This window comes from Salmo trutta, chromosome 2 (assembly GCF_901001165.1).
Source record: "Salmo trutta chromosome 2, fSalTru1.1, whole genome shotgun sequence".
Taxonomy (NCBI): domain Eukaryota; kingdom Metazoa; phylum Chordata; class Actinopteri; order Salmoniformes; family Salmonidae; genus Salmo; species Salmo trutta.
In genome coordinates, this window is record NC_042958.1 from 26596412 (window position 1) to 26619768 (window position 23357).

At 42.3% G+C, this 23357-nt stretch overlaps 2 protein-coding genes across 3 annotated transcripts in view; one reads left to right on the forward strand and one right to left on the reverse strand.

The window, feature by feature from the left end:
* Positions 1-7437: 7437 nt before the first annotated feature.
* Positions 7438-20384, reverse strand: LOC115153850 (mitogen-activated protein kinase kinase kinase 8). Of its 2 annotated transcripts, none has more exons than XM_029699479.1 (8): positions 19889-20384; positions 19042-19462; positions 17450-17623; positions 16454-16715; positions 12849-12955; positions 11284-11436; positions 9658-9901; positions 7438-9435 (listed from the first exon to the last, which is right to left on the reverse strand). In XM_029699479.1, exons 2-8 carry the CDS (start codon positions 19384-19386, stop codon positions 9305-9307), a joined length of 1416 nt encoding a protein of 471 aa, XP_029555339.1. In that variant the 5' UTR covers positions 19387-19462; positions 19889-20384; the 3' UTR covers positions 7438-9304. The 2 variants fall into 2 exon arrangements, with proteins under 2 accessions (XP_029555339.1, XP_029555330.1); XM_029699470.1 differs by having other exon boundaries at positions 19042-19412; positions 19889-20383.
* A 118-nt stretch (positions 20385-20502) lies between these two features.
* Positions 20503-23357, forward strand: part of mtpap (mitochondrial poly(A) polymerase) — a 28377-nt gene continuing 25522 nt past the window's right edge. Inside the window, exon 1 of the mRNA XM_029699458.1 lies at positions 20503-20685. Within this exon, the coding sequence (XP_029555318.1) occupies positions 20511-20685 (175 nt within the window). The 5' untranslated portion in view covers positions 20503-20510. The remainder of the gene's footprint in view (positions 20686-23357) is intronic.

Here is a 23357-nt window from a genome sequence, read left to right on the forward strand (position 1 = left end):
TAGTGCAAAATGTAAAGTTTGGTGGAGAAGAAATAATGGTCTAGGGCTGTTTAAAAATATATATATACACTACCGTTCAATAGTTTGGGGTCACTTAGAAATGTCCTTGTTTTTGAAAGAAAAGCAATTTTTTTGTCCATTAAAATAACAGCAAATTGATCAGAAATACAGTGTAGACATTGTTAATGTTGTAAATGACTATTGTAGCTGGAAACGGCTGAATTCTTTATGTAATATCTACATAGCCGCACAGAGGCCCATTATCAGCAACCATCACTCCTGTGTTCCAATGGCACGTTGTGTTAGCTAATCCAAGTTTATTATTTTAAAAGGATAATTGATCATTAGAAAACCCTTTTGCAATTATGTTAGCACAGCTGAAAAATGTTGTTCTGATTAAAGAAGCAATAAAACTGGCCTTCTTTAGACTAGTTGAGTATCTGGAGCATCAGCATTTGTGGGTTCGATTACAGGCTCAAAATGGCAGGAAACAAAGTCCTTTCTTCTGAAACTCGTCAGTCTATTCTTGTTCTGAGAAATGAAGTGTCACGTCCTGACCCTAGTAAGATGTCATTTTCTATAGTAGAGTAGGTCAGGGCGTGACAGGGGGTGTTTTGTGTTTTTCTGTTTTGTATTTCTATGTTTATGTTCTAGGTTTCTATTTCTATGTTGTTTTTTTGGGTTGATCTCCAATTGGAGGCAGCTGGTCCTCGTTGTCTCTGATTGGAGATCATATTTAAGTAGGGGTTTTTCTACCTGGGTTTTTGTGGGTTATTATATTTTGGGTAGTGTTTGTTTCTCTCTGCGTCACGGTTTGTTGTTTTTGTCAATTCAGTTATTTATGTTTTGCAAAGTTTCACGGATTTAATCAAATGTGGAACTACAACCACGCTGCACTTTGGTCTGCTCCTTTTGACAGCCGTGACAGAATAACCCACCATAAAAGGACCAAGCAGCGTGGAAAAGAATGGACCTGGGAGGAAGTTCTGGACGGCAAGGGAACCTGGACATGGGAGGAGATCCAGGCTGGATGGGATCGCCTTCCATGGGAACAGGTGGAGGCAGCGAGAGCAGAGCGGCGACGAGAGGAGGCACGATACCAACGGCGAGGCAAGTGCGAGAGGCAGCCCCAAGAAAATAAATTTGGGGGGCACACGGGGAGATTGGCAGAGTCAGGTTGGAGACCTGTGCCATGTTATGCTGAGATACGCACGGTGTGCTCGGTGCAAGCTCCTCACAGGTGCCGTGCTAGAGTTGGCATTCAGCCAGGAAGGAGTATGCCTGCTCAGCGTTCCTGGTCTCCGGTGCGTTTTCTCGGCCCAGGTTATCCTGCGCCAGCTCTACGCACGGTAACCCCAGTTCGCCAACACAAACCTGTGCGACCTGTCACAACGCCTCGCGCTTGTCGGGCTACGGAGGTTATCCAGCCAGGACGGGTTGTGCCAGCCATAAGCTCCAGATCTCCAGTGCAACTCCACGACCCAGTATACCCTGTGCCTGCTCTGCGCACCTGGCCTCCGGCGACGCTCTCCAGTCCGGAGCCTCCAGCGACGTTCCCTAGTCCAGAACTCCCAGCGACGTTCCCTAGTCCAGTGAGACCTATTTCAGCTCCACGAATGAAGCCTGCAGTGATGGTCTATGGTCCAAAGCCTGTAGAGATGATCCATGGCAAGAAGCCTGTAGGGATGATCCATGGCTCGGAGCCTGTAGGGATAATCCATGGCAAGAAGCCTGTAGGGATGATCCATGGCCCGGCGCCTGTAGAGATGATCCATGGCATGAAGTCTCCAGTGATGATCCATGGCGCGGAACCTGTAGTGACAATCCACGACACGGAGCCTGCAGTGACGGTCCACAGTTCGGATCCTCCTGAGACGTCCAGGAACCTCCTGAGACGTCCGGAACCTCCTGAGACGGCCTACAGTCCGGAACCTCCTGAGACAGCCTCCAGTCCGGAACCTCCGGAGACGGCCTACAGTCCGGAACCGCCTGAGACGGCATACAGTCCGGAACCTCCTGAGAAGTTCCCCAGTCCGGAGTCTCCAGCGGCGGCCTGCAACCCAGAGTCTCCGGCGGCGGCCTGCAGCCCAGAGTCTCCGGCGGCGGCCTGCAGCCCAGAGTCTCCGGCGGCGGCCTGCAGCCCGGGTCCTCCGACGGCGGCCTGCAGCCCGGTTCCTCCGACGGCGGCCTGCAGCCCGGTTCCTCAGACGGCGGCCTGCAGCCCGGTTCCTCCGACGCCGATCTACAGCCCGGTTCCTCCGACGGCGATCCATGGTCCGGTGGTACTAAAGCGGAGGGATCAGTGGGTGGAACGGGGATTACGCCTCCTCTGCTGGAGGTTAAGGTTATGTGGACTGCATTTGAGCCGCCATAGACAATTATCACCCTCCCTACCCTCCCAATTATCACCCTCCCTACCCTCCCTTTTGTTTTGTGGTTTCTGTTGTTGTGTAATGTTGCATTCGGAGTCTGCACCTTTGGGGGGGGGGGGGGGGTACTGTCACGTCCTGACCCTAGTAAGATGTCATTTTCTATAGTAGGGTAGGTCAGGGCGTGACAGGGGGTGTTTTGTGTTTTTCTATGTTTTGTATTTCTATGTTTATGTTCTAGGTTTCTATTTCTGTTGTTGTTTTTTGGGTTGATCTCCAATTGGAGGCAGCTGGTCCTCGTTGTCTCTGATTGGAGATCATATTTAAGTAGGGTGTTTTCTTCCTGGGTTTTTGTGGGTTATTATATTTTGAGTAGTGTTTGTTTCTCTCTGCATCACGGTTTGTTGTTTTTGTCAATTCAGTTATTTATGTTTTGCAAAGTTTCACGAATTTAATAAAATGTGGAACTACAACCACGCTGCACTTTGGTCTGCTCCTTTCGACAGCCGTGACATGAAGGCTATTCCATGTGAGAAATTGCCAAGAAATTGAAGATCTCGTACAACGCTGTGTACTACTTCCTTCACAGAACAGTGTAAACTGGCTCTAACCAGAATAGAAAGAGGAGTGGGAGGCCCTGGTGCACAACTGAGCAAGAGGACAAGTACATTACAGTGTCTAGTTTGAGAAATCGACGCCTCACAAGTCCTCATGTTAATTAATTCTGTGTTCCCGGTCCAAAATGACCACCCCATTATAGCTGATTATAAATCCATAATAATACATATATTATCACCTAATATTGTGTTAGATCTTTTTGTCAACTTAAGTTCTTGTGAACTTTACACGTTTTGAACTTCTATTTGCTAGTTATGGCCTGTAGGCATCATTGACCTGAGCTCATACAACTTGTTTTTGTGTAAAAAAAGCATAAGGCTATAACAAATTCTCCGATGAAACATATTGTGCTATTTATCACAGACTACCTTGTGTCAAAGTTTAACAAGGACTACAGTGTCATGATCAAAGATATGATCAAGAGCCTCACATACAGTATATCGTTTGGTCATTGTGCTGCCACATAATGAATTGTCTTTATATACCAGAGCTGCGAGAAAACTTCTATATATTATTGAAACAATGTTGCGATTGTTTGTGAGAATGCCAACAGGTGTGGTTCCCGTGGGGGAAAGATTATATTGGGGAAAGGTTCCCTTGGGGGTTGCCATGGAAGCCAAGAAGAGGAGGGAGGTGTGTGTGTGTGTGTGTGTGTGTGTGTGTGTGTGTGTGTGTGTGTGTGTGTGTGTGTGTGTGTGTGTGTGTGTGTGTGTGTGTGTGTGTGTGTGTGCGTGCGTGCGTGCGTGCGTGCGCATGTGCTCAAACACACATGCATGTGGGGGTCTGGGAGAGGAAGTGTGTCCATCTGATGAATGGGCATGTGCCTGAACTAAATTTTATACACTAATTGTAGTATCAACCATTGATTTCTAATGACCGGTCATTTTTGACCGGGAACACCACATGTGTACAAAAGTTAAATAAAACACCCCAAATTTTATGAAAATCATCAAAATGAATTTTGTGTGTTCAGATGCCCTGTGTGGACAAAGTCATGGAACCTTATGACAATCAGATTAAATGAACTAGAAATTGTAAATCGGTCCAATTCGACCGGAACACAGCAGGAGGGTTAAACAAATGCATTTCAAGGTGTTCAAAGTCATGCATTGAAAGGCATGTGGCACTTAACATCCTTCCTCTTGGCAGGTCTCTATAGGTGGAGACAGAACTTTTCTCCTTCCTGAGGGGTATGACGACTGCGTGGTCCCATGGTGTTTATACTTGCGTACTATTGTTTGTACAGATGTCTACTATTTTTTTTCTGAGGTCTTGGCTGATTTCTTTTGATTTTCCCATGATGTCAAGCAAAGAGGCACTGAGTTTGAAAGTAGGCCTTGAAGTACATCTGCAGGTACACCCCCAACTGACTCAAAGTATGTCAATTAGCTTATCAGAAGCTTCTAAAGCCATGACATCATTTTCTGGAATTTTCCAAGCTGTTTAAATGTACAGTCAACTTAGTGTATGTAAACTTCTGACCCACTGGAATTGTGATACAGTGAATTATGTGTGAAATAATCTGTCTGTATACAATTGTTGGAAAAATTACTTGTGTCATGCACAAAGTAGATGTCCTAACCGACTTGCCAAAACTATAGTTTGTTAACAAGAAATTTGTAGATTGGTTGAAAAACGAGTTTTAATGACTCCAACCTAAGTGTATGTAAACTTCCGACTTCAACTGTATTCTATTCTACTGTATTTTAGTCAATGCCACTCCAACATTGCTCGATCTAATATTTATACATTTCTTAATTCCAATCTTTTACTTTTAAATGTGTGTGTATTATTGTGAATTGTTAGATACTACTTCACTGTTGGAGCTAGGAACACCAGCATTTCGCTACACCTGCAATAACATCTGCTAAATATGTATATGTGACCAATAAAATTGGATTTGATTTGAAATGTTAGCTAAATAGCCCTGCACTGGTGGGCTAACATTAGGTAGATTGTCACCACATGGAAAAGTGTGACTACACAAACAGTGAGCTAATATTAACTAGCTGGCTAGCCAGCTCACAAAGGACTTGTGGGCTCACTGTTTTCCTATACAAAACACAAACGGTTTTGTTCCCCAAGTGCATCTTTTGTACATGACTAATCAAATGATCTGTGAAGTCAGTTATAAGTCAGCAGGGATGGAAATTAAGCTAGCCCGAGGCTAGCACTTTTCAGACTGGGCTAGTAGATTTTTTCTGCGTCATTTTTGGACAGAAAGTTTCTGATTTTTGCAATGTTACGTAGATGGAAAAAAGCTGTCCTTGAAGCAGTCTTGATATGTTCTTCTGCATATGGGTGTTTTGAATGAATCATTACCTTAGAAAGCGCTATCCATTTCATTGTGTTAGGTTTTAAAGAACATCCACAAAGACCATGTTTTCCACTTAGTTTCAACCTGTCAAATCAATCAATCACAGTGAGGTGAGTTTTAAAAGCACATACTGTTTTCAGGATAAGTGTTTGATGTGATTTTCAATTGCATTGATGTCAGAGTGGTTAGAGCGACAATAGAGCCCTTAGTACCAGGCCAGTAGCGACCTGATGATATTTTGGAAGTTGGGTACTACCAACTCATGTCCAGAGTGCATAAGAGTAGATTACCGTCACTCAATGGTCACTCAGCGGAATTTTACTGCTGCCATGACTCATGACTGTCGGTTTGGCGTTGATATGGTCACCTCAGCAGTCTGTCATGAAGAGGGCAGGTGTCCTTAATGTTTTGTATACTCAGTGTGCATCACCGGATTTACCTCATACTCTCCCTTGGGGGCTCATTGATAAACAGCGACATAAAATAGGTTTCAGTGGATTCCCCTGCTACGTTCATCACTGATAAGATCAAAGACTGACTCAGTGTCAATAATGAGTTGACCATAGCTTCATAATGAGAAACCAGCTATGGTCTCTATCTCTCAATTTCAATTTAAGGGCTTTATTGACATGGGAAACATATGTTAACATTGCCAAAGCAAGTGAACTAGATTATAAACAATAAAAATGAACAGTAAACATTACACTCACAAAAGTTCCAAAAGAATAAAGACATTACAAATGTCATGTTATGTGCAAATAATCAAAGTACAAAAGGTTGCCTTGTTGCCTTGTGGTAACAAGTCACAAATCTTGCTGCTGTGATGGCACAGTGTGGTATTTCACCCAATAGATATAGGAGTTTATCAAAATTGGATTTGTTTTCGAGTTCTTTGTGTATCTGTGTAATCTGAGGGAAATATGTGTCTCTGATATATTTGGCAGGAGGTTAGGAAGTGCAGCTCAGTTTCTACCTCATTTTGTGGGCATTGTGCACATAGCCTGTCTTCTCTTGAAAGCCAGGTCTGCCTATGGTCGGCCTTTATCAATAGCAAGGCTATGCTCACTGAGTCTGTACATAGTCAAAGCTTTCCTTAAGTTTGGGTCAGTCACTGTGGTCAGATATTCTGCCACTGTGTACTCTGTTTAGGGCCAAATAGCATTCTAGTCTATTCTGGTTTTTTGTTAATTACTTGACACATTGGAAAGAATTATCTTTTTGTTTTCTCCTGATTTGGTTGGGTCTAATTGTGTTCTGTACTGGGGCTCTGTGTGGTCTGTTTGTTCTCCCTTTCTCTCTCTCTCAGAGATTCCACCTCAATGCGACCGTTTGTGTGAGCTATTTATCATATTATCTGGGCGTGCACTTCCCTTTCACACTGGTTGCATCCCAAATAGCACCCTATCCCCTATATAGTACACTACTTTTCACCAGAGCCCATTTGGCTCACTATGTAGGGAATATGGTGCCATTTGGGATACTCACTGTGTGGGGGATGGTGATCGTCAGAGGGGTTTGCCTCAGATCTATTAGTAAATAACACAGAACTTACAGTAGCAGGTTTATCTGCATCTCAGCCACTCATACAGCCATATATGGTCATCACAGGTCAGTGTTAGTCATAGTTAGCTGAGGTAAAGGAATACCTAGCTGATTCCCGCCCTCGCCCTGTCACCGGTCCTGCCCACACACTTACCATGACATCAGAGAGATTGGAGCAACATGCTTCCTGATAAGGAAATTGATCTCCGATGCTATCAAGGAACTGTTCTTCATACACAAAGTACCAGAAAACACAGACGGATACTGTAGTTGTGCAACAGAAACATTTGAGCATGTTGGATGGAGCCCACTCACATAGTAGTTGAAGGAAGAGTTGTAATGTAAATAGTATGCAAGCTTTATAATAACAATTTGCAATTCTTCAAAAACATTTTAGAGTAGGAACTAGTAACTACAGGTGTTTGTGTGTATGAGCTGACTGCCTGCGCTGTGACATGATCACACAGAGTGGAAGCTGACCAGAAATGAAAATCTCCCACTCACTCACCATAGAAACAGATACCTTCAATATGATGCCCCCCTTCCATTTTATCTAGTTATTCAACCATTAACATGACAAAAACACAGGTGTTGACTTTTTCATTTTATTCAGATGAATTATATGACATGTTATTCAGTAATTCAACTTCATATTGAGACAAAATACCGTGTAAGAGACTGAAGTCAATTTACAAAATGCTATAGACATTTCTCATTAGAAAACCACAAACCCAACAGGTAAAATAGATGTAAAAGATCATTGATTACACATGTACTACACGGTGTAACTTGCATAGCAAGTACTCAAAATATAATATTCAGATTCCACAGGAACAAACAAAAAGTTCATTAAGAACTTCAGACAATATGGTTTGTACAAACCGCAAATTCATTGTCAGAAATCATATTGACACACAGAATGTCTCAATCATAAGACACATGCAGACATTTCTTTACGCTGAAAAGAAATAAATGTTTTTAAATGGTTCTTCCTAAACTCTGAAGGTTCCTTGGGGAACTCTTTCTCAATAAAGAACCTTTGAGTTAAATGTGGGGTTCTTAACGTGATGGTTCTTCAGAATTCTAAAAGGTTTTTGAATTGTATTGAAGCCTGCAGATGTGTCCCTTTCATAGCAGACAGTAAATTGGCCACTGTTAACTAGTGTTGATTTTTCAGTGTAACATTTCTAGTGTTGATTCAAGTTAAATTAACACTGTAGAGGTAAATGAACACTCAGTAGTGTAAAAGAACCCCATTGTTGGTGTTAATAACCAGAGTTGAACCAAAACCACGCCCATTATTATCATATTTCCCAGCAGGCCCTAGTACATAGTTTTTAAAATGTTTTTGCATGCACATTGATTGATTCATAAATCTTATGCTACTCAAATATAAATAACATACATTTTTGTAAACAAATCCAATCTGTTACTTGACTTATTGCACCCGTTGCTGAAATGGTTGTTCCAGTTTAGATGATTAAGATATGAGTATCTTAGTCTCCCCAACCCTGGCAGTCATTTTGAAGGCAGGTTGTGGGTGAATAAAAAATGTCAAACATTTAATATCCCCAGTCTGGCTGGATTCCAATAGGAATTACACATCACTTATAAAGCCAGCATATTGTGGCCTGTAAACTATGAGTTTCAGGCCACAACTAGGCACTCAAAAAAGGCCTTATGAAATATCTTTTGTTTTAAATAATTTGATTTTAATGACAACATCCACTTAGGATTTCTCTTGGTGAAGCCACACGACTGAAAATGAATGAATGCAACAATCATGTCTTTATCACTAGCAAACAGTCATGGGTAGTACTTTTAACTCTAATATTCACTCGAAAGGCACCCTGGGAAATATGCAAATAAGGCTTAAAACCCTACACCGGTTTGGTATGGTTGTTCAAAGAACCATCCCATTTATGGTTCTTCAGAGATCCTAACATGGTTCCCCTATGGCATCGCTCTCGAGAATCTGATTTGGTTCCAACTTGCACCTTTATTTTTAAGAGAGCAAGAAACAAACTTGTAAAACATGCTAATATATCATGTATCTCCATAGCACATCACAAGATGTCGCTGATTCCACTGTTAACCAATGAAACCCAGAGTTACTGAATATCACATCTCATCTAACCAATGAGGCTCGGCACTCTTGAGAGATGGCAAACTAAGATAGCTACAGCGTCCATTTCACCTGCTCTACCCAACCCTCTGTCCTTCTGGTGACTCTTTCAAAACATATCAGACACACATTCACCATTGAGTCTTCATGAGTTCCAAACTCAACTTCCTGAGAGTCTCTGACCTATCAGTTCACCCGTACCAAAATGTTCCCATGGGGATAATAAAGTCATTATCTTAGCACCAGGCTAAGGTTAAAGGTTACAGTTATAGCTTTACCAGACCAATTTCTGTCAGAGGTCTTACTAAATGTGTCTTTGGGTTACGCTCAGGGTTAACCATACTCTGTAGCAGGGGGGCCTCTTACTAGATTATAGTACCCAGTCATTGCCCCCAGGTCGATGTACAGTGATCCCTTCCTCCTCAGGTGGGCAGAGTCCTCAGGCTCAGAGTACAGAGACGATTCTGCAAAAAAAGGGAATTGTATGTTATTGGTAACATATGCTCTCATGAAGTTTCATACAAATGTTAGTGTTATGTGTCGCTTGAGGAAGTGCGTAGGCATTTTACCACAGCACAGTTAACATTTGAAGTCCCTGTCTACCTCTGTAGGGAATATGAGGAACAAAGTATATTTTAGGGAAGTACGATGATAAAGAACAGGAAGATATATATAGAGGTCCCTACCCTGTGTGGTGTCAGGCTGCTGGCTGTGCTGCCTCAGAGGGTGGGAGGCCTCCACCAGGGCTGAGTCCAGGCTCCAGCAGCGTGGCTGCTCCTCCCTGGGAGGGTTGATGGCCTCGTCCCTCAGGAGCTCGGCTGCAGAGCTGCGCTGGGCAGGGTTCCTCTCCAGGGCTCGCTCCAGGAAGGACCTCATGGCACTGCTGCAGTCCTCTGCTATGTCCTCCAGGGGAGGGGCCTGCTTGTGGATCTGAGGGGAGCCATAGAATTAGAATTGTAGTAAAGCCATTCTACTTCTGTGGAAGAACCATATAGATCCTATAATTAGGGTTTCACAGCTATTCTTATAGTTCTACACTCTAAAAAAAATGCTGGGTTAAAAACAACTAAACTGCACCTCCAGTCTTGGATCTGACCCGCTGGGTAATTTCTCAATAACCCAGCATTGACAACCCAACACTGCTCTTTTAAAGAAAACAACCCAACTAGGTCTGATGCAACAGTTTCACATACCAGTCTTCTATGGAATGTGAGAATGCGATGTCAGGTTAGGCGAGACCTAGCCACCATCACTATAATCATTCCTTGTCTTTTTAGTCATAGTGATGGCTAGGTGAGACTCAAAGCTATCCTGCAACTCATGCGATCTCTGGGCACAACTTCCCGAGTGTAAAACAAGTTTGATGTACAAGTAGGGTTGCAAAATTCCTTGAACTTTCAATAAATTCCCTGGTCTTCCAGAAATCGTGAATCCTGGAATAAAATCGAATTGCTAAACAACCTGTTTGTGTCGTGCTTATGTTTGCAATAGCCTAATACACAAACAGACAAATAACTACATTGTTCAAACTGTTTTGTGTACAGGCGGCAGCGGAGTCATGGAGTGACTGCACACTGAGCAGCAGCTGAAAGGACATAGGCTATTGGATCCCGCATAAGCAGAAATCTCAGTATTTTTAGCAACAGAAAGTCAGGTTCGGGAACTGCAGCCAATCCAAAAAGAGAAACAGGACCTCTTCAAATCAGGAATGTGATAATGAAAAACACTGTTGAAAGCAAAACAGAACTATTGTACTGAGCCTAAAGGAGTATGCTGATAATGTGCCAGAGACAGAGGCAGCATCCCAAATGGCAACTTATTCCCAATATAGTGCACTACTTTTGACCAGGGCCCCTAAGGCTCTGGTCAGAAGTTGTGCTCCATACAGGGAATAGGGTGCCATTTGGGACACACACAGTCACGTTAAGGGATCACATGATGTTTGAGAAATGATCTTGCAAGAATCTAGGCCTATGCCGTGGAAATCTAAACCGGGTGATGAAAAAATCTGTCTGTTTCAAAGACTGGCTACAAGTGGGGGTTTCCCCTCCTTCAGCCCTGTCAGTGTAGCAAGAGGAAGGCCTGTATGTTCACCATTCACTCATCTATACAGTTCATCCATCCACTTTCCATTGTCCCATTACTTAGTGGAGTGACTATGCAGAAACAACTTCTGCTACACTACTTCATATATTTGTGCATTTATTGGAAGTGTATAAATCATCTAATAGTTGTTGTTTTTTACTATCAGGAGATGCTTACTATGTAGAGGTAGGATGGGTAGAGAGGGAGATAGGGAGAGTGGCACTTACTATGTAGAGGTAGGATGGGTAGGACCTGCGTGGGTATCTCCTGACCCAGGGCGGGCTGCCAGTTTGCATGTGGATAATGGTGGTGCCCAGACTGTAGATATCCGTCTTGGTGTTGTGTCCTCGACACAGAACCACCTCCGGGCTCATATACATCTGAGGAAGAAAAACACAAGACAACAGTTACTCACAGGGTCAATGGTTACTCACAGGGTCAATGGCATAATGTCAATTGTAGAAGAAGAAAATAAGTGTTTGGACAGTACCCAATATTTTTCTTCATCAAATGTAATTTTTATGTAGTCATGTTGCCAGTGATAATCATAACAGTTATAAAATGAATAATACAGTGTCTCTATGACTGTATTAATACAGGAACCCTAAGAGCAGCTGGGCTGGTGTTAGGCTCTGAACTGCACTGTGTACGGTCTGTGAAATGTGAAACAGTAAACATCAGACCAGAGTCCATCTCCCAACTGGAATTTCCAGCCTGCCCCCATGTTAGCTAATGTCAGCCTAGTCTCAGCACCTCCACTCTGTTGGCTAGCTGTCTCCCTCCCTGTTATTAATGCTGGGTGTCTGTCTCTCTGCCCTGGGACTTTCCCACTCAGCCACCAGGGGTATAGGTCACCACAGAGGGGAGGAGAGGGTTGAGGAGAGGATTAGGAAGAGGACGATGAGCAGAGAGAGGGTCGTGAGAAAGAACAGAGTGAATGCCTCCTCCAAGATTTTCCCAACTGTGAATAAGGATGTAAATTGGAATCTGAAAATGCTAGTGTTCAAAGGCTTTCAACCTACTGTATTATTACTGATAAACAATGTCCATTTGAGACAACTCTGAAGCCTGTGCATTGCACACAAAAACCTATAGTCCACCTATAAACCTATACAATATCTCTTCGTGTTTGATGTGGTTCCCCTGCACCTTTTCCGTTAATATGGGACACTGTGAGACAAACACTAACACATCTACTAACTAAATCATTTTCAGAGTGCCCTGAGGCATCGCTTGATCTCAATCTTGAACGGAAAACTGCTGCTTTACCTTCCAGTAAACACACTTATTGAACTTCTCACGAAGTAAGAAGTTGCTCTTGTTGTTGTCATGTCATAGGTCACCAGGAAGTAAACTGAAATTCCAAATCCCCCCCCCAAAAAATGAATTGACTGAATTGAAAATTAATTGACCCTGTAGGTCATGTCATAGGCCTGAGAGTGTCTTGTGTTGTTATGTCATAGGCCTGAGAGTGTCTTGTGTTGTTATGTCATAGGCCTGAGAGTGTCTTGTGTTGTTATGTCATAGGCCTGAGAGTGTCTTGTGTTGTTCTGTCATAGGCCTGATTGTGTCTTGTGTTGTTATGTCATAGGCCTGAGAGTGTCTTGTGTTGTTATGTCATAGGCCTGAGAGTGTCTTGTGTTGTTATGTCATAGGCCTGAGAGTGTCTTGTGTTGTTATGTCATTGGCCTGAGAGTGTCTTGTGTTGTTATGTCATAGGCCTGAGAGTGTCTTTTGTTGTTATGTCATAGGCCTGATGGTGTTGAAGAGAGCAGACAGCAGAGTCACTTACCTCTGTGCCGCGCAGGTCCCTAGGGGTGTACAACTCCTCTGTCATCTGTACCGTCAGGCCAAAGTCCACCAGCACCGCTTTGTCTGACATCAGAACGATGTTGCTGGCTGAATAGAGAAAAGGGGGAGGGAGGGGGAGTGAGTGAGATTCACCAAAAAAGCTGTGCAGTTCAGCCATGTCAAAGCTAAAGAATATGTGCTGCAAGATACAGTATAATCTCAGAGCCTAATACAGTGTGTGCTAACTTGCTACTCTGTTAAATGTTTGTCACGAGGTCAATATTTCTTCTATAATTTGCTACAATTGCTCTTGACATACAGTATATGTGATAGGAACTGTATGTACATTTAAGAAAATGAGAAGTATCAACATTTACACTGATGTAAAATTAAAGTTCACAAGGAACATGCTGAGGCATGTTGAGTCTCTGAATGGCTTTTGACTGAGCTTAAAGAAAAAGGGAACTAAAGCGTTTAAAAGTCATTACTGAAGTCAAACAAACATCTTTCAGGGTTGGCACAGAATTTGACAGTTATAATTAATAAGCAGGCTTTTCCCAAACCTCCTCTCCCTCCTTGCCCCCCTGACATTACATATTTCTGTGTGTCCCAAATAGCACCCTATTCCTAATATAGTGCACTACTTTTGACCAAAGTCCTATGGGCACTACATAGGGAATAGGGTACTTCATAGGGAACAGGGTGCCATTTGGGATGTAGCCTTTGACTGGAGGACAGGAAGAGCACAAGACCACAGTGCCACGTCAGAAAGTCATAACTCACTGCTTTCTTCTAAGCAGCCCTACAGTTAACCTTGCTGAAGGGAAGGAGGGAGGGTCTGACTGGAATTTCCAGATGCTACATATAGTGCATTTAGTCTTTAGCCAAGCCCTGATTGACTGACTGAATGATAGACTGGCCCACAGGTCTTTGTTTAAAGTTCATTGCAACACATTTATACCATCTATAGGGGTTACTTTTACTAGGGAACACCCCACATTATAAAGTTAACGTTAATACAATACATTTACTGGAGGAGAGGGTATCGCTTGCTGAGTTTAAAGCTCTGATAGAGGAAAATGTTGCTGACCATTGTAATTGTTTTTAATTGACAGTATTGTGCTCGTGTCGTATGTACACGCCGACTACTTCCTGCTGACCTCTTGCCAGGTCCCCCTCGAAAAAGGGGTTTCTAACCTCAAGGGTCTTTTCATGGTTAAATTAAGGTTAAATAAAAATGCATTTATCAACAGTTTTGACTGATGTTAGCTGTAGCTGTGTTGCTGTGTTGTGATTGACTTTAGCTCACTACAATCTTGGAAGCAAATCTCACGTGCGATGGACAGCGCTGCACTACTCCAATTATGGTAGCAGTCTGTCACAAGAGACTGTTAGCTCACTGCCACCTGCCTGCAGCCCTAGCCTTGCTATCTAATCTATCTTGCTCTAAAATCCTGTGTTTCAGCAACTTCAGTAGCTAGCTAAGCAGATACTGGGGGTTGTCCCAAATGGCTCCCTATATAGTGCACTACTTTTGACCATGTTAAAGGTAGTGCACTAAATAGGGGATAGGGTGCCATTTGGGACAGCACCTATAAACCCGTTAGCTACCTGTGTGACCTGAACACCGTCAGCAACACCACAGCTTCATCCTGCCTTCTTACAAGGTTCACGTGGTTTCTTTAGTTGGTTAAGTTTCCTATGAAGCCGTTGGTTCAAGGTACAGTTCACTCTAAAGTCCTTTCCTATCTTGGTTACATTTCACATAAAGTGGATAATGACAGTCACAGCCCACTGGGCACACCATGTCATTTCAATGTGCAGCATTGGGCAATATTGGTTACATACGTTGATCAGTGAGATTTCAACCTATTTTCCCAATATGTTATCATTATGCTTTCAACCATGTAAAAGCACAACCAAATTCCAATAGGAAATCAATGTCTGGTTTTTGGTTTAGTTGTCACCTAAACTGCACTTTCAACCATTTAAAAGCACACCAAAGTTCAAATGGGACTACAATGTCAGATATTTTGTTTATAAAACAACTTAATGTGTCATCACTGCTTCATCTAATAGCACAAACAAATTAACTGGATTGCAGTTAGTTGAAATTACATTAAAGTACATGGTGCAAGTGAACAATGCCATTTGAGAATCTGTGCAGATTATTACAGCAATTGTTTAGATTTCCAAAGACCTTCAACCCTGAACATGCACGCTTTCCACGATTATATAAAAATAAATTTGTTACAGTAACTTCAAAATGTGGCCATGGATGTGTTACTCATTTTAAAGTTGAATGTTACATTAGTTTGTAAGATAGTAAATAGCCTAAAGTTAAGACTATCTTACAAAAGTAATATTGAATTGTGTTTGGTTGACAATGCAATCAAACACCATTCTACTGCTTGGATAGTTCCCTCTGATCCACTGGCTTAATCCTATTCTTTAACTTTTAGTTGAGCTGGAGACGTGAATCCAACATTTCATTTGTTAACTTGTCGACAGTTAATAGGCCATTTACTGTATTGGAAAAGTGATATTGAATAGTGTTTGGTTGTCAACGCAACCAAATATAAACCTTTGAAGGAGATAGCTCCATCTTTGCCAATGAGTCTTGCTTTAATTCCAGTTTGTCTACAAATTAATAATTGACATGTCAGATTTACGTCTCAATTTTGACCAAAAATCGAGGTAAAAGAATAGGACTAAATAAAATCAAACTTTAAATTCTTTAACTTCTATTTTTGGTTGAGATGGAGACGTGAATCCAACATATATTATTACCTTGTATATTCCATTTGAAATCCTAGGCCTACAAGGGCTGAATTTAAACAATAGCTGTTGATGACCGCTCAAATGCTATATAGGCCTAAATAGCATAATTGAGAATATCTGATTCATAAAGTATGGTTACATTTCATTTGCTCTGTTGAACCTAATGTTTGGAATTAATTTGATAGCGCCAGTGAATCTATTAAGTGTAGATTTCTCCACAATAATTCTCACAGTAGCACATTGGTAATAGTCAGTGACAAATATCAAAGCTAAGCTGGGCTTGGTTAAAACCCTGGATGGGAGACAGAAGAAAAATTGCTGTAGATAGATTGACTCCCCAGTAGGAGGTGCAGCCCAGCCTACAGTTTTTTCTTATAGTGGATATTACATTGAAGATCTGACGTTGTTTCAAAGGTACAAATTCAACATATTTTATACAAGGTTTGTCTCTGTTGAAAATTGTTTACCGTGATGGCATAATCCTGTGGATGAAATGTTACCCTCAAAACAACTTTTTTGAAATCCAATGTATTTTCTACATAGATTCCATGTCATAATATACTGACAAATTATGTTGAAACATTGATTTAACCAGCTTGGGCCCAGTGGAGGCCACACATATACTACTAGTGTGCATGTGTTTTGGACACATACCTGGGTTCCATTTTTGATGTATTTGGGGCTAGAATTTGAGAAAAACTGAGTTTCTAAACTGTGGTAAAAGCAGAGGCTACAGGCCTATAACTTGCTCTAACTCTAATGCTTACTAAATTGAGTGTACTGATGTGCATTTTTTAACGTTTGTTTTGGGCACTTTCCACTCACGTTTGATGTCGTGGTGGATGACATTGTGAGCGTGCAGATACTCCAGGCCCCTGAGGACCTGCTGGGTGACCCAGATGATCTCAAACTCCCTCATGGGTCCACAGCTGTCCAGTTTCTCCAGAACCGAGCCTCCCTCGCCGGCCTCCATGAACAGATGGATGTTCTGGTCCCAGAGGAGAGCACCGTAGAGCTCTGCAATGTTCTCGTGACGGAACCGGGCCTGGATCTCCACATCAGCTGGTTTGAAATGCTCCATGGGGATCTGGTAGCATGAATATAACCATTAAGGCATAAAGAACATTCTATAGACATTATATTTAAAAAGAGATTTAGACATGTACAGTAAAGTATGTCTATTATGCAAAGTATCTACAAAGTCTTTAGTATGTAAACATTCCACTGACTATGGAATAGCCAGACCAGGAAGCCACTCCCATCGTGTGTAACTATTTGTGGGCAGAAATAATATCAATGGCATATTCTCTTCTACCCCAGGTGAAGTGCCATTGTGATTAGAGTGCCTGCCTCAGATTGGAATGTTGGAAGTTCAAACCTTGGCCGGGTCATACCAAAGACTGTAAAAATGGGACCCGATGCGTCTCTGCTTGACACTCATATATAGATTGGGGGTTGGCCCTGCGATAGACTAGCGTGGGGGGTTTCCTGTGGGGTAACCAGACAAATACTTTCAGTTTCTATCTGCAATACTGGCTTTTGCGATGTCGCAGATAAATATTTTTCTCTTTCTACAGTATATAGTGTTCCTCTTTCTAGATGTTCTGTTGCAGGTTTCAAAGTTTTTGGGTGCAAAGACCTGACGGACTTCACATGTGACATTCTGCTTTTATATTGGCCTAACAAATGAGTTTCTTTTGCTTTGAAAACAAAACTTCCTGCCAGAAATCAATCTTGGCACATAGACCGGCCAGCGGCAGTTTCGAGAAATCCACTCTGCAAACATGCCAGACATTCCTGCACACGGACTCATTGACTCACCAGTTTGCATGCCATTCGCTTCCTGGTAACGGTATCCTGGGCCAAGTGGACTTTCCCAAATGAGCCCTTTGGAACATGGCCGCCGGAGCCTGGAGTCTTGTAGGTCCACATCCATGGAAACAGAAGTACATCCAAATCGATGCGATAGCGTCCCTTCTTCAGCACCATGTGTTTCTGCACAGAAGTAGTGAAAAACGGTGTGAAAGGTGCTGCTGAACCAGTAAAGGCTTTAAATAACACTACAGACAGATTGTCTATACTTGACCACATACATACACGCAGACAAACAGACAGACTGATTGACTAACAGACAAAGGGACAGACAGTTTCAATCACACTTATACACACACAATGCCACTTCTAAGATTTCATTGTCCTTTGCATATGACAAATAAACTTTGATACACTATATATACAAAAGTATGTGGACACCCCATCACATTAGTGGATTCGGCTATTTCACCTACACCCATTGCTGACAGGTGTATAAAATCGGGCACACAGCCACACAATCTCAATAGACAAACATTGGCAGTAGAATGGCCTTACTGAAGAGCTCAGAGACTTTCAACGTTGCACCATCATAGGATGCCACCTTTCCAATAAGTCAGTTCATCAGATTTCTCCCCTGCTAGAGCTTCCCCGGTCAACTGTGAGTGCTGTTATTGTGATGTGGAAACGTCTAGGAGCAACAACTGCTCAGCCACACAAGCTCACAGAACGGGACTGCCGAGTGCTGAAGCGCAGTGCGCAAAAATAGTATGTCCTTGGTTGCGACACTCACTACCGAGTTCCAAACTGCCTCTGGAAGCAACGTCAGCACAAGAACTGTCTGTTGGGAGCTTCATGAAATGGGCTTCCATGGCCGAGCAACCACACACAAGAATAAGATCACCATGCGCAATGCCAAGCGTCGGCTGAAGTGGTGTAAAGCTCGCAGCCATTGGACTCTGGAGCAGTGGAAATGCGTTCTCTGGAGTGATGAATCATGCTTCACCAGCTGGCAGTCCGATGGATTAATCTGGGTTTGGCGGATGCCAGGAGAACGATATCTGCCCGAATGTATAGTTCCAACTGTAAAGTTTGGTGGAGGAGGAATAATGGTCTGGGGTTGTTTTTCATTGTTCGGGCTAGGCCCCTTAGTTCCAGTGAAGGGCAATCTTAATGCTACAGAATACAATGACATTCTCCAGACAATTCTGTGCTTCCAACTTTGTGGCAACGGTTTGGGGAAGGCCTTTTCCTGTTTCAACATGACAATGCCCCCGTGCACAAAGCGGAAGTCAATACAGAAATGGTTTGTCGAGATCGGTGTAGAAGAACTTGACTGGCCTGCACAGAGCCCTGACCTCAACCCCATTGAACACATTTGGGATGAATTGGAACGCCGACTGCGAGCCAGACCTAATCGCCAAACACCAGTGCCCAACCTCATTAATGCTCTTGTGGCTGAAAGGAAGCAAGTCCCTGCAGCAATGTTCCAACATTTTGGATTGAGATGTCCACACACTGTACACTACATGACCAAAAGTATCTAATGAGACCTTTGTGGGGACAGATACATAAAAAACACTAATGTCCTGAAGTCTCACCTTGTTCAGTAACACACCCATCTCCTCAGGCTGGTGCTGCAGTGCCTCTGGTTGCATGTTAGAGATCAGGTTGACGAAGGAGAGCAAGTCCGACACCGTCCCGTACCTGACCATACCACCACCGTTCCCCTGCTGTGTGCCCTGGGTCCCTCCTGTCACTTCGTCCCCCGAATCATCCACAGTCTCCTCGTTCTCATCCATCTCCTCCTGAGAGAGACCTTCACACAATGCCCCAGCCTCTTCCTCCTTGGTGTGATAGAGATTCTCAACAGCGCCAATGATATCCTCTATGTTCATGTGAGCCAGCAGGAGTTCTATTCCAGCATTGGCATATTTGTAATCCATTTTAATATTCTAGCTTCTGCTGGGTTCTGAAATGGAACGGTGATGATTCATTAGGCAACTGAAATTCCAATATGAGCTGGAAAATAATGACATAATTTATAGATTGCAAATTGACCGCAAGAAGCACAAACAGATATAATATCTAACTAAAACATATCTAACTAAAACATTTCAAACCTTGTATACAATCACATACCGCTCTATTATGCGTGGGAATACTTTGAACAGATTTCTTAAATTAAAATCACTTGTAGATTATTTGCTCGTGTTTTTACAGTCTTATGTTTTTAGAAAACTTGGGTGGCCAATAAAATCACCCGCGGCCCAGTTGGGGACCCTGCTGTAGGTTATAGCTAAGTGAAGAAGAATGTACTCGAGTGTAGACTACATCAACCAATTGCCCTCCCAACACTGAACACTCAACATAACTAAAGTCACTAACAAATAGCAAATATAAACTGGTCATTATTTGTTTGAAATAGCGTAATAACGATGTGCTTACCTGATTCTTTGTAATAAATAACGCAGGGTAAAATCCCCTCCGAATGCGCTACTCCATTCTTGCGTCCGACTGCTGTCAACTCTAACGCGCACTGTAGAGTTTACCGACTGTAGTTCCCACTCACGATGTAGGAAGTAGAAGAGGAAGTCCTTATCAGTCTCTGTGTTTAGGTGGTATTGTGTAAATAAAAACATAAGCCGAAAGTGGTGTCTTGTAACCTTAGTGTATTCCTCTGTAGTTTCGTTTTCCTTTTCATATTATTGGATTTCCCCGTAATATTTGATTTCCGTAGGCAAACGGATTCATCAGATTCCATGGAATAGTTCGGTATTTTCACTACTCCAACAATACTGCCTGTGCTTGCTTCGATACAAATATTTCGCAATGTTCCCTGTTGTTTAAGTTCAAGAAAAACAGTATATGAGAGAACTGACTATATAGTGACAGCATGATAAAAAAGTGTCATCATGAGACTATTTGCAGTGCCCATACCATACACTCGTTTCAATCAATTGATCACTTTGGTCTTGCAAATATAGGAAAAACGCAAAACTCATGTCTGACGCTGATTGAGCTTTGATTTTTGGCAGGTTTCGGATGCCATAGAACATACAGCACACGCATGCGCTTTCACTGCAGTCTCAGTGCAGCGATGGCGTCTTCCATTGCTGTGTGCAGGTTGCATATGGGCAGCCTCTCTAAATGCTTTAAAAAAGTAGATTCATGTTTTCAAAGAAAGTTCGGAACTAGTACTGCTGCTACGAAGACCGATGCACCCAATAAGAAATATACAATTGGTAGGTTTCTCATCCACCGACCACACACACAACATGGCTGTAACCACATGACTTGTAACGTTAGATTGCTAACGTTGCTACATAGCTAAATGTGACCGACCGGCTCAAATAGGTCTTATGTAGCAACATTTGCATTTTATTTATTTGTTTACATTGGATAGAGTAGAGACTCAGGGCTACAAAATGGTATATCATCATTTTTGAAGAGCAATGGTTAAGTAATTCTGCTTTGAAAGTTGATAAACTTGTTATCTCACTTTTGAGAAAATGGCCTTTTGAATGTTTTGGTATCTAGTGAAGAGCTCTTCTTCGTCTACAGACATTCAGCATCGTTCCCACCCATCTTGTTTCGATCTGGGTCGTTCAGAGCGCCCCCTTGACGCTCTTGCCGATGATTTGTTTACCTATGGTAGACTGGACAATATTACAAGTCAAAGTTCACCCAAGGCTGAAAAATGGCAAAATAACGTTGGTTAAGCTGGAACACGAGCATGAGGAGCTCAGCGTTCCAAGGGCAAAATGTATTTCGTGGCTAGCTTTTGATGACAAGGGAATACTGCCCACCCTTATATAATTAGAAAGAGGAGATTATCATGATTAAGATGCTGTCCAATAAAATATAAAAATATAAATATACACACCGAGATATTTCCTAAATAGATAGACGTACCTATATTTCCCTACACGAAACAATGGGACGACCTCAGAGTTCCATGATTAATTTGTTGTTTACATTTGAACTACAAACAACGTGGGCAGGTCTCATTGCCAACAATAGCAAAGCAGGCTTTGTGACGTAGAACAATACGCTGGGAATAGAACATTCGGAAGGCGAGTTGGTGCCACCGTGTTCAATAGAACTATTAGGAACTGGCAGGGTGAAAAATGCCCTAAAATAAGGCCTGTTTTTTTGCGATTACTTCAAAACTATGGCAAGCAGCTGGGACATATGGTAATATTATGAAACTGGGCTCCACGGCGGATGCAGTGAACTAGTTTTTATCAGAAAAAAAGCATTGTTAAAAATGTCATGTGTCCAGCCTACATCTGGATAACATGAAAACAGCCTATTTCATTAAGCTTTTTTGCCGACTTTTACTGACACTGGCTGTATTCAATGGGTGTTGTGCGTTTGTAAATTCAGCAGTTATTCTGCACTCTGGCATACTCAAACTGAATTTACGAATGCACCCAAAATGGTTACTTGCATAGTGGAGTCTTTTGTTAAGACTTGTAGCTAGCTAGGTAAACAATGAACCTAGCTAGGTAAACAATGTGTAAGATCATACACGTAACGTTAGCTAGTGAAACAACAACCATGAACAGTGCCAAATCATGTCGTTACTACCCTGCACGAATCTGATGGGAACTAACCAACCAGGTTCAATGTTAGCTAGCTAACATTAGGCTCTAACTAGCCAAGCAAACAGCTCTGGGATACGAATAATATCATACACATACCGTTAGCTAAGGAGCCAGCCAGCTAACGTTAGCTAGCTAACAGTACACTTTGGCTTGAAATGAAATCACTTTCTTGCAAAATAGAAACGTGTAATAACTGAAAATGTGGCAAGCTCGACTATCTTACATACATCATCCATCATTTTGCATGATGGACGCGTCTCCTTGTCATGGATGCCATTCCATGGTTTCCCTTAGTTTGAAGATGCAATCCGGATGACGTGTGTTCTCTCTCTTTAGCTATCCTACTCTAATTCCACTGATTTCAAAACTCGATCCTCCAGAAAGTGGAGAGCAACACTTATGCAGCTCCACTACACAATACATAAAAAAAGCTGCGTTCGCCAGGATTACCAACACAGACTGACCAGCTCAAATAGACAGAAGCATTCTATATGGCAGACCAATCTGAACTCCTCTCTTGACATGTCCAGCCCACTCATTATCTCAGCTAATCATGGCTAGTGGGAAGGTTGCTGACTTTTTCTCTGGCTTAACCAAATAGGCTTGTAATTTAACAATTGTATTCGTATTTACAGATGGCATACAAGTTTGTTATTAGGGCACATGAATGTTCACATTTTCCCAGAAGGCATTTCTGCCAAAAAATGTATTTTGGTAATAAAAAAAATAAGTTTACATTCAAATGGCTTTCCTGTGAAGTAGTGACCCGCGACATATGCCTGGTTTCCCTGAAACGAGTCACAAATGTCCATTAATTATAGTGAGCTGCCAGTTCTCCAAAGAGTGTCAATGGATAACTGCTTATCTCCAGCACAAGCTCCCTTCCACTTATCAGGTCATGTAGCTAGAGCCATTGTCTCTAGCCCAATAAGCCTAACGTTGAACCAAGGACCTAAGCTACATGTTCTGTTTCGAGGCGTATTGGTTCTGGCAGCCAAATAATCTATCTGAACGTGAATAGATTCTCAATTGCAGTACTGTTCTTGAAAATAAAGCCCTCTACTTTCATATCACAATTTCACAATATACACTTACTGTACAACACAGGAGGTTGGTGGCACCTTAATTGGGGAGAACGGGCTCCTGGTAATGGCTGGAGTGGAATGGCATCAAATAGTGCATTCAGAGAGTATTCGGACCCCTTGACTTATTACATTTTGTTACGTTACAGCCTTATTCTAAAATTGATTAAATAGTGTTTTTCATCAATCTACACACAATACCCCATAATGATGAAGCAAAAACAG

What these genes read in the sequence shown, in the direction of transcription:
- LOC115153850 (XM_029699479.1), bottom strand. Translation starts at nt 19,386, where the DNA reads ATGGATTACAAATATGCCAATGCTGGAATAGAACTCCTGCTGGCTCAC. An exon ending in CATCCACCACGACATCAAAC is followed by an intron (nt 12,956 to 16,453) that starts GTGAGTGGAAAG and finishes TTCTCTATTCAG; the next exon opens with CCAGCAACATCGTTCTGATG. An exon ending in GCAGCCTGACACCACACAGG is followed by an intron (nt 9,436 to 9,657) that starts GTAGGGACCTCT and finishes CTTTTTTTGCAG; the next exon opens with AATCGTCTCTGTACTCTGAG.